The 11,324-nt window shown below is 39.5% G+C and overlaps 1 protein-coding gene across 2 annotated transcripts; it reads left to right on the top strand.

Annotated features, from left to right (window-relative positions):
• The first annotated feature begins 1,384 nt into the window (after positions 1–1,384).
• serpinb1 (serpin peptidase inhibitor, clade B (ovalbumin), member 1) lies at positions 1,385–10,874 on the top strand. 2 transcript variants are annotated; one of them, XM_078169034.1, is made up of 7 exons: positions 1,385–1,412; positions 5,463–5,651; positions 6,646–6,783; positions 6,906–7,023; positions 7,129–7,271; positions 7,417–7,584; positions 10,233–10,874. In XM_078169034.1, the coding sequence occupies exons 2-7, from the start codon at positions 5,484–5,486 to the stop codon at positions 10,638–10,640; spliced, it is 1,143 nt and encodes a 380-aa protein (XP_078025160.1). In that variant the 5' UTR covers positions 1,385–1,412; positions 5,463–5,483; the 3' UTR covers positions 10,641–10,874. The 2 variants fall into 2 exon arrangements, with proteins under 2 accessions (XP_078025160.1, XP_033467226.1); XM_033611335.2 differs by lacking the exon at positions 1,385–1,412 and adding an exon at positions 3,850–4,099.
• Positions 10,875–11,324: the final 450 nt, after the last annotated feature.

Below are 11,324 nucleotides of genomic sequence, written 5' to 3'. Positions count from 1 at the left end.
TGCTTGAAACAAACTAGTTTCTACAAAGTATGTCTGACCAGGGGCGTAGGTGGTTTATAGTGGATAGAGCAGATGCCCCATGTACAGGGCTGTTGCCGCAGTGGCCCGGGTTCGACTCCAGCCTGTGGCCCTTTGCTGCATGTCAGTCCCTCTCTCCCCCCTTTTATGCTTGGCTTTCCTGTCGATTAAAGGCTAAAATGCCCCAAAAAAATATTTAAAAAAAAAAAAAGGTATGTCTGACCACGTCTCAGGGCAAAAGATCTTCCTATAGGTGACAACTGCGGCCATCTTGGGCAGACAACATGTTTTTTGCTTGTTTGTTTGTTTTTTAAGTGGAAATTAAAAGCCAAAAGCTATCCGGAGCACACTACAACAAAACAAAACTAAAAGAAAGATGAAATTAGCAGTTTTGCACCTACACATTTTTTTTGATTAGCTCAGTTGTTTATTTGTGTTGATTTCTCATCAGCTTTTTTCTTGTTTGTAATAAACACAATAAATATAATAAAAAACGTGTCAACTGCATGTCTGCAAAGAGGACTGGCATAATATCATATATAGCAAAGAAGTGTACTTTATTCAACTGGAACCAGCAAAGACCCCCAACATTTAATTTGTTCAAACAAATATTGAATGATACACTACAACTGGAACAACGCACTTGCATATTAAACAATAAGGGGAAAGTCTTCCTGAGAACATGGAAACCTCTTAAGGATCTCTGACCATCCACCTAGCCTGCTTACCTGTGCTCTGGCTCTGTGAAGACATGAACCATTTCCACTGACCATTATTGTTTTTTATTTATTGATATTGTTTAATTTTTGATTTTTGTTTTTTTGTTTGTTTTATTATTATTATTGTTGTTTTTCCCCATTAGTCATTACTATTATACTTTTTTCTTGTCTTTACTGTCTGTGTACTTGTTCGGAGGTGTTTGTAAAATGTTAAAACAAATAAATAAATGGAAAAAAAAGTGTTGAAACAGTTATCAGAGCCCGAGACCCACCAGTGGGTTCAATTTTTACAAATATAAAAAATTCTTAAAACTTTTAAGAACTTGAATTTAGTTTCAATAGACCCCCAAAAGTTTCAGATGAAACCAAGAATGACTAAATTATGGAGAATTATATATAAGTAAAATGATGCACAATACAATATATGTATCTGGTCATAAATCTTTATATAATTTATATTAATTGTTGGAAAATTCAGAATACTATGTGACTGTGTCAGACTTCATGGATATATTGAATAGCATTCAATATAGCTTTGAGTAGCTTTCCTACTACTGCTGCATTAGCGTCACATGCACATGAGGTTTGACATTGCCTTCAATTTCCTCAAGGCTAATCCTTTTTCCATGTTCCCTTTCCCCTCACAGATGACACGGCTGATGAGTACAAAAACAGGTTGGGGCCTTGTGATGATGGACCATGTTGACAGAACAAAAAGATGCTGCTGCTAATGGGCATGCCAACGTCAACTACAGTACAGAACATCTCAAAGAGGGAGGGTCTGAGGCTGGCATGTCAGGTTTCCACCCTCCTCACATTTAGAGGGGTGTTAGGGGGAGGACAAGCTAGGGGGGGACTGTAATGGATCCCCCCCAAAAATCTGAAAAACTGCTCTCATGCAATAAATAGCCCTCATACAGTCACAGTCATTTACAGTGGAGCATAAAGACCCCACCGTTTTGAACATTAAATAATATGCAAACATACAAATAATATAATTTATATTATAAGAAATAATAATTTACTGAACGGTAACTAACATCCAAAGCAGTGAGCGGTGATAATGATTTTCACATGACTGCATGTGCCTTTTTGTACATTGTACATTTTTATGTACACTATCTAATTCAAGTTATATATATATTTATGGATGGTGCACTGACAGTTTTACAATATTCAGATCCATGAAGTGTAAACTTTAAAACAGAACAAGCCATCTTGGCCATGACAGCACATCTGTCCAGCTCCCTCTACTGGCAGACAGAGGTTAAGAGCTCTCTGTCTGCATGTGCATTGATAGACTTGGCTCATTCGGCCCCTGCAGCCATCAAGGACTCCCAAAATTAGTATAAAACACAAACAACAATCTTTTAGCTTTTTTCCATATATTTTGATCACTTTATTTATCTGTATGTAATTTTCCCAAAAATAATTATTCAACATCAGTATCACTCAACTTTGCATTTTATCCTTTAACAACTGAAGGCTTATGCCTTCTTGATTACACGTGATGTCTCTTTGTGCTTCTTTTTTTTCACTGTTCACTTTCTGTGAGAAGAAAAATATACTGAACAGAGCATGTGAAATTCTTCTTAGGGCCCAATAGGCACATAAATGCACATAAACTAAATGTGTCTTTTATTTAGACAGTACAGTAAGGCAGGGTTTGTTATCACTTCTCAGTGCCTTTTGAGAGCCTTGTGTTTGTAGCAATGTGCACCAAAAAGTCAGTATGGAGTGTTGGCATCAAACCCTCATCAAGATTCTTAGGCTTGTTTAGACTGCTTATTCTTTGACAAGATATTTCCTGAACAGATTAGAATAAGGTGTGGGGGAAGTTTTGTTTTGGTTTATGTATCAAGTTGGCACATGATTAATTAAAAACTGATGTGTAAGAAAGAAAGAGGGGAGGAGGGTTTCTATAGTGGGACAAGATATAGGATGGCTGTTATGTAACAGGGACCGCCTGGAATCCTTGGGTCACCATAAATCAGAAATGTTTATCATGTTTCAGTGGTTGGCACGGCTACGCTGTAAGCCTGCGTGACGGGTGGAGACAAGATATAATCTCTGCACTGTAAATCACACAGACACACCTATCTACACATGAAACATTTCAAAAGAGCAACCGCTGCTTCGTCTTAGCTGAGGCAAGTTAAATTTACCCTTCAAGCATGTATATATAGAAAAGGTTTATTTACATTTCTATGTTTGGCCAAAGTGAGAAGAGACTCCTGCTGTACAGTGGTCAGGTCTAGTGAGTACACAGTTAACTAACACTGAGGACAAAGGTTACAGAATGATTCCTGATTTTGTATTAAGTTTTAATAATAAGATGTTCCAGTAAAAATGAAAAAAAAAAAATGCCTGCGGATCCACTTTCGCTTGACTGTGTATTCTGAGAAGTTACCCAGAGTATTTATAGTAAGGCAGACATGAAAATGTATTTTGTTTATGAAACCTGAAGACCCCAAAGTAAACCTCACATTCCACATTGTGTACACGATTTCTGGTTACACCCCGTACGCTGAAATCCACTGAGACTCTATTGAATGTGTTTTTGCTCTTGTCTGAGCTCCAAAATGACAAGATTGTGCTCCTGCAGTTTTGGATAAAATGACATGAGGCACTAAATGTTGCAAGATTACACACTTTTGACACATCTTAGTCTCTGATATCAAAATATTCACTATTTTGTTGGCACTTTGACCAGGCAGTGTTGACTTAACATTTATGTAAGGAGATAATATTTACTGACTAATGAAATTGAATGGTTAAATGTAGAAATTAAATGTGAAATTTGCGATTTTATGTTTGATAGGCCACTCTGAAAGTTGTGCAGAGTTTGGTCTGTGTACAGACAGAGCTGTGTGAGAAGGGTGGGGTTCTGCTGGGTGAGTTTGCACTTGTGTGTCTAAAACCCTGGTTACGGCCCTACCTACATCCACGCACAGTCATCCGTAGTAAAAAAATAAAATTAAAAAAAAATCTAATGCTGTCAATAAATATTAAAACTTGCAGGCCGCCGCCTATAGTTGTGCAATTATTTTACAGCACGGTATCGGTGCATGTATTCCCTCCTCAGTAGCTATAGTGGCATGTATTGTTACCGGGCTGTGACTTATCGCCCAATCACGCGTCCCACCCACAGGCTGCGGTGACAACCACTGTTTGTGTTCCGTAGGCTTTAAATGAGCAGCGGTGGACCCCTGGGTTTAACCACCTCCCCTACACTTTGTGGTTTCTCTATTTCTAGGGGATATTTTGGGACTTTTGCTCGTCTTTGCATTTCGCTTTCACTTCTTCACACGTTGAGCGCGTGCGGGCAGATCAAGCTTCAGTCGTTGCGGGAGGAACATCAGGTAATGTACCAATGCAGCTTACAGGCCTAAAACACACACGCACAACACCCGCATCGTGTCATGATGTCGCTTAATCCTGTCAGGATGCACGATGCTTTACGTATATAATACCAGCTAGTGAGCTATTTAAAGATGGAGGCGTGCGAGTTAATTTCCGGGTACCTGAACGCATCTTTACACGCTTTAACTGTGATATAAGTACAGTTGGAGACATGTAAACACAACATTTGACGACAATGTAGTTGATAAATGTCTTTAAAACTTTTGATATTGCAGGTTAGGGGTTAAAATTTTTTTTTTAATCCATGCAGACACCACCGAGTATCAACTCATTAAAATGCCGAATTTCTTTTTAATATAGGCCTACCTTAAACTAAATAGCTAAACCATGGTGGTGGATGCAACATTACAGTGTCTCGGATAGACCACCAGGTAACTTCAGTGTCATCAGACTGCATGTGCAAAAACATATTTTTTATTATAGATATTATTAAATTTGTAATAATAATAAAAGGGCAAAACAGTCACATATTCAACTAGTTTTTGGTACATTAACAAAATGAGAAAAATGGCTATATGTGATGGATGCATTTTAAAGTTTTTTCTATATGGCACAGTTATGAAAATACATGAGAATATCACAGGTCATGGATGAACATCAGGTGACCACAGTGCCACTGGACTGCATTTGTAAAAAGATAATGAAAATAATTTCAGTGCAAAAACGAAGTCACATTAATTGCTTTATTGTGTTAACAAAAGGAAACAAAAAGGCTTTATGTCTCAGGTGTATTGCAGAATTTGCCCTCGACAGTATAGTTCAGTTGTTTCCCTTTTCAGTATGGTACAGTTATGTACATGAGAATTTTACAGGTTATGAAGAAAAAAACAAATCAAGTTATTTGCGTTTTATTTTCATTTTTGCCTTCAGTTGACAGTGGACAACAGAGATAGACAAACATAAATAAATTATAAATTACCGGTAGAGGAAGATCATTCAATTACCTCTTAAATTTAAAGGGCCAGTGTGTAGGTTTTAGGGGGATAGCCTATATTTGCTAAAATTGAATGTAATATTTATAAGTATGTTTCCGTTAATGTATAATTACCTGAAACTAAGAATCCTTGTGTTTTTGTTACCATAGAATGAGCTGTTTATATCTATCTATGGAGCAGGTCAGGTGTGTAAATACAGACAGTGCGGGCGGTGCAGTTGCACTGGGGCTCCCTTGAGGTGGGGGGGCATAGAGAGAGTGGGCTCCGACAATGTGTTGGGTCAAGAATGGGCCCTTATGAGTGATTGTGAACTTTGTTTAAAATGTATTTTGTAGTATGAAATTATATACCAATTTGCTCATTACAGGAAGACCGTACATCACCAGTCATGGCCACCATCAGCAGCTCAAACACAGGTTTTGCCTTGGACCTGTTCCGCACTCTGAGCCAAACAAATCCCACCGGAAACATCTTTGTCTCACCACTGAGCATCAGCTCAGCCCTGGCTATGGTTTACCTGGGTGCTAAAGGGGACACTGCTGCTCAGATGGCGAAGGTCAGCACACCGTCTCTCTATTACATGCACCTCCTCCATCACCTGACATCATGGCGTAACATCCAAGGCCTAGTTATAAATCGTAATATACATTACGAAATGCGTACAGTCATCCTGGCCTGTTTCCATAAAACATTTTATAAGTTCTCAAGTTCAGGCTTTTGGCCCAGGTGTGTATCTAGGCACAGACTAAAAAGGTGTGTCTTCAGACAGGCGAGGTTTAATGACGCCTGGACTTTGACCTGTGAAACAAGTAATGCACTGTTTGCTAAAGCAGAAGGCTGTAAAAACTGCCAGTTGAACATTGAGCTGTGTTTTCAGTTCATGAAACCTGTTTGCTTTTGAAAGTACAGCCAATCCTCAGGGCTTTCTTCCCTGTTCTTCTTTAATCATTTTGATTAGTGACTTCTTGAATGGAAGTGTGTTAGCTTTAGCCAAATGGCATCACCTGCAGTGGCCCAGCAGGTTAATGATGACTGAATACACAAAACACAACAGCATACAGAAATATGGAAATACACTATATGGCCCAAGGCATAAGGAGACATGAACATTGCATCTGTATGTAAGTGTTTTAACATGTCATTACAAAATAACAGGCATTAATAGGCTGCTCTAACAGTCCCCTGTTTCTCGAAGGGCTTTCCACCTGCAGATGTAGAGACATGCAGGGATTTGATCCCATACTCCTACAAGAGCATCAGTGAGTTTGGCCACTTTTGGGCGATAAGGCCAGGCTCACAGTTGGTTTTCCAGTTAATCCAGAAGTCGTTGGATCAGAGCTCTGTGCAGGCCAGTCGGGTTAATTCATGCTAAACTGGAAAAAAACATTTCTTTATATTCCTGGGTTTGTGCAGGGAGGCTCAAACAAGAGAGGGTCTTTCCCAAACTGTTGCACAATGTTGGAAGAACAATATTGTCTAAATTAGAATTATATACTGAAGTATTAATTAACACCCAGAATAAAGTCTCTTGTTCCAAACTCAAAACACAGGCCCTCTCATTCAGCTCCGGTGAGGGCGTCCACGCAGACTTCCAGACACTAAATGCTGACATCAACTCACCATCTGCATCATACATCCTGAAACTAGCCAACCGTCTTTATGGAGAAAACACTGCCAACTTCCTCCCGGTGAGTTTTCAGTTTTTACCTGTCACTGGGGACACAGATACTTAGATTGTCTCAGTAACTTCATATAATTGAATTCAGTCAGATATTTATCAAGAATGCAAGATATTATCTGCTCTCTGCAGCAATTCCTTGAAGCCACACAGAAGTACTACCAGGCAGACCTGAAGGCTGTTGATTTCATCGGGGCTGCGGAAGCGTGCAGAGCAGAGATCAACGACTGGGTCGAGGAGCAAACAGAGAGTGAGTAATCTTAATTGGACCAACTTGTACAGCAGTCATATAGTATGATAGTGCCCTCTGTGAATCAGTGTTCAATGGTTGCTTTGCTTGTCTATTTCTTTTCAGATAAGATTAAAGATCTCCTGAAGCCAGGAACAGTAAGCGCTATGACAAGACTGGCTCTGGTTAACGCCATCTACTTCAAGGGAAACTGGAAGAGCCGCTTTGATGAGGCAAACACCAAGGATATGACCTTTAAAGTCAACCAGGTGAAATCTGCAGATGTAGAGACATGACGTTTAAATACAGGACACCTTAACTTAGCTGAAGAGTAGCTGAACATCTTCAGAAACTAAATTCTGACTCATTAACATGATCTGATCACCTTGATTCTCTGTGTTTCCTGTGCATCAGAATGAGAACAGGACAGTCCAGATGATGTACCAGATGAAGAAGCTGCCCTACAACTACATTCCTGAGCTTGGCCTGCAGATCCTGGAGCTGCCATACATTGATGAGGAACTCAGCATGTTCATCCTGCTGCCCGAGGAGTCCACAGACGGCTCTGACCCTCTGCTGAAGGTAAACAACATAGAAGCAACTACCTAGGCTGACAAGGTTTGCAAGGGATGTAATAGAAACTGTTAAACATAAATTATGCACCATTTGCACTCTTGGAGAAATATAGAATCTATGTAACTAATATCATATAGAATAATAGTAATAATTACCCATGGTTTTGCATGTTTTATCCCATTTCCAACATTTTTTAAAATTCTGCTTTTTCTAACAGGAACCACATACAAATACAAATACATCATACTCCCTGTGTACAATATGAAAAAGTAGACTGGTCCTCACCAGCAAAAAGATGATAAATACATTGTATCATTTGTATTGATAAAGGTCTCTTCTCAAATTTAAAACCACTTCCCACCAAACCAGATCTCAGGACTGTTAAACTGTAGTTAGTTAGCTCCCAGGTAAACATTGAACTTTCACTCGTTGGCACCTTATAAATGGAATGAAATGATTGTCTCTTCCTTACTCAGGTTCCTCTTGCAAAAGAGGTCTCGATCTCTGGGCCTCATTCAAAGATATCTTCTCAAGTTTTTTTCTTACATTTGTTCTTTAGAAAGGTCCTAAGAAATGTCAGATTCATCTTGAGTTCTTAAACCACATCAATCCCCATAAAATGGCATGAAACTGCAGGGCCTTGTGCACACACAGAGACTGAAGAAGAACAAGAAGAAGCAGAAAAGTGGAAAGAGTTAAATCAAGAATGCACAAACAAAAGTGTGAAAAGGGCGGAGCACCAGACTCCAAACATAAAAACACTGCAGTAGTTCAGAAGTGGAGATAGTTCTGCAGGAAGTGAAAGCAAAACAAACTGTCGTACTGAGTAGTACATGGGATGCTATCATCTGTTCAGGGAATTCTGTATCTGGAAAAGAGCACACAGCTGGTTAAGAATAGAAAACACTAAAAGGTTCGATTTCAAATCTGAGGCCCTCTTCACTCTCTGCAAATAGATCTACATGGTCCTGGAAGATGCCTTCACTCCTCAGAGCGTGATGTGCTGCATCTTACAGTAGCAGTAAATATGTGATTGTGCAAGTAGACCTAGGGTGCAGACAGAGGCGTACTTTGGGCCACAAATGATGTGATCAATCACTAATTATTGGATGGCATGGTTCATATAACTGATAACATAACTGATGTGATTTGAAGTGTTAGTGTATTGTTTGCTTATGTGTTTACTTATTTGAAAGACCATAGTGCTTTGTTAAAAAATGAAAAAAACATATGGAAATATCATTGTCTGTTTGCACAAGGATGAGAATAGTCACACTGCAACTATTCGCCTATTTACACTCGTACAGTACTTGTCACGTTGACGCGCTGAAGTCACAGCTAGTTAGGATCAGGGCACTGGGGTCATGGTTAGGGTAAGTACAAGCCAATCTCAGATATTTTTTTAGATCAAAGTGTTAAATTCATGACAAAAAATGAATATACTGCAAGAAATCCAGGTGACGTAGTGTAAAGAGCAACACTGTCCATGGAAACAGTTAAGACATGGTGGGTTAGTGGGTTAGGCACAGTACTATCAAACAGGAGGCTGGGGGTATTTCCATGTAAGTCAATGTTGTCTTATTATTTTTAGTCTAAATTGACTTATTATTTTCAGTTTATAGGATATATTACACTGCTGAATACACACTGTGTACATAAACTAAAGCAAAATAGCTGAATAGACCCATTCGTTTTAACATCTCATTTTGACAAGTCTAAGACACCAAGGAATATACACGGATCACCCAAAACATTGAGACCACTGAAAGCCATCAGGGCAGGCTGTTGCCATGGGGAGGAGAACATGGTCTATAATTGTTTTGGTGGGTGGTGCATGTCAAGTGGCATCCACCTGAATGCCAAAACCCAAGCAGAGCATTGCATTGTAATGAGATGATCCTTGACTACCTGTTTCTGATCTTATTCCAAAAAGACAATATTCCAGCTCTAATAGGATCCTCAAATAGGATATTTTCATTTTTCCACCGGTGGCTGACTTGTTTGACTGTGTGAACACAGCCTCCCTTTTTCATTCCTTCAGCCACCTTCTCGGTGAGGCTGATGTTGTAGTCTTTGCTCATATCTAAATTGACAAATCCACCAGGTGCAAATTGCATTTTAAGCTACAGACACCTGGGTGCAAAAAGTATCTTTAGGGAGATGCTTTTTGCACCCAGGTGTCTGTAGCTTAAAATGCAAGACACCAAGATATCATTGTAATTTAAATCCTGTAATATAATACAACTTTAGAATTAAAGAGGACGCTGTAACCAATTACTAGGCACAAACATGTTGGCACTCAAATATGCCTAAGTGTGCTCTTGAGTGTGCTTAGATTCTGTTCTCACATAGGAACACATCTCAAAAACAAAAAGCACCACCGGTTAATGTCTAAATCTTCATGGAAACTGTGTAAATAGGTTTTAAGAAGAAATGTCCTCATAAGAACAGTCGGTGAATGAGGCCTAAGGAGACCACCTGCATAAATAAATTTGCAATCGTGCATTAAATGCAGTCTAGCTAAACAGACAATGAGGCAAGAGCAACTCAATCGATGATTCTAGGATTTAACAAGCACCTACAAGCTGTTACTGACAACCTCTTAATATAAATATGAGCCAGAGATGCAGTGCAGTGTGTGTTTTTTGTTCCAGCTGGAGATCGAGCTGACACGGGAGAGACTGGACGAATGGACCAACAGGGACAACATGGACATCCACTCAGAAATCCTTGTCCACCTGCCCAAGTTCAAGCTGGAGGAAGACTACGAGCTGAATGAGCCTCTGGCCAAACTGGGCATGACAGACGTGTTCTGCGGGGCGAAGGCAGACTTGTCTGGCATGAACGGTGAAGGAGGACTCTTCCTATCTACAGTGGCCCACAAGGCCTTTGTGGAGGTGAACGAGGAGGGCACGGAGGCGGCTGCAGCCACAGCAGGCATGGTAGCATTCTGTATGTTGAGGGAGGAACACTTCACAGCGGACCACCCCTTCCTCTTCTTCATCAGGCACAATAAGACCAAGTCCATCCTCTTCCTTGGCAGGTTCTCGTCTCCTCAGTAGACAGAACCAGCAGAGGAAGATATTGGGCCAATTAGAATAAAAAATATCCAAAATCCTTGAAATGAAGGCTTTATTTCCTGTGATGTTTTTCTCACTGAATTTTTTTGTCTGCCTTTGCACTGACATCACACATGTAGTTATTCCAGTTGGAGTGTCCTTGGTTGAATTAATGCCTTAAAAGATTGGAGTGAACTTTAGTGAAATAAAGCACCAGACTTTTGGGTTTTAAAGTGACTACATTGGTAAAATGGAGACAATCTGAGTTTTTATAGGGACTATTTCTTCAGTTGTCAGTAGTTTTAATACAGTGTGTTCACAGTGAGGTATGTGGATAATCCAGAGGAACTGGGCAGTTTCTTGAAAAATAGATTGTTCTATTCACAGTAGTTGTATTTGAGCAGCTGCAAAAATCTCAGACATATTTCAAAACCTCAGTGGACAAGACGGTACCTCTACCAGACTTGAGATACAAAGGTGAAAGGAGAACATGTTTATTTGTAATTTGGCTAAAATGATCGTTTCTTCACATGCAGTTTGATTAAAGCGTTGTATTGGTTTTGATCAGAATGAAGACTTTTATAAATTAAAATCCCATTTTAGAATTTTAAAATATAGATTAAGCATAAAACAAATAAATGTAAGTGGCCAAGTATGTGTTACTGCTTTGATGTTAAATCTCTAAGA

The sequence above is a fragment of the Epinephelus lanceolatus genome, chromosome 6, assembly GCF_041903045.1.
Source record: "Epinephelus lanceolatus isolate andai-2023 chromosome 6, ASM4190304v1, whole genome shotgun sequence".
NCBI classification, from domain to species: Eukaryota; Metazoa; Chordata; class Actinopteri; order Perciformes; family Serranidae; genus Epinephelus; species Epinephelus lanceolatus.
This window is presented reverse-complemented; position numbering and strand designations above follow the sequence as displayed.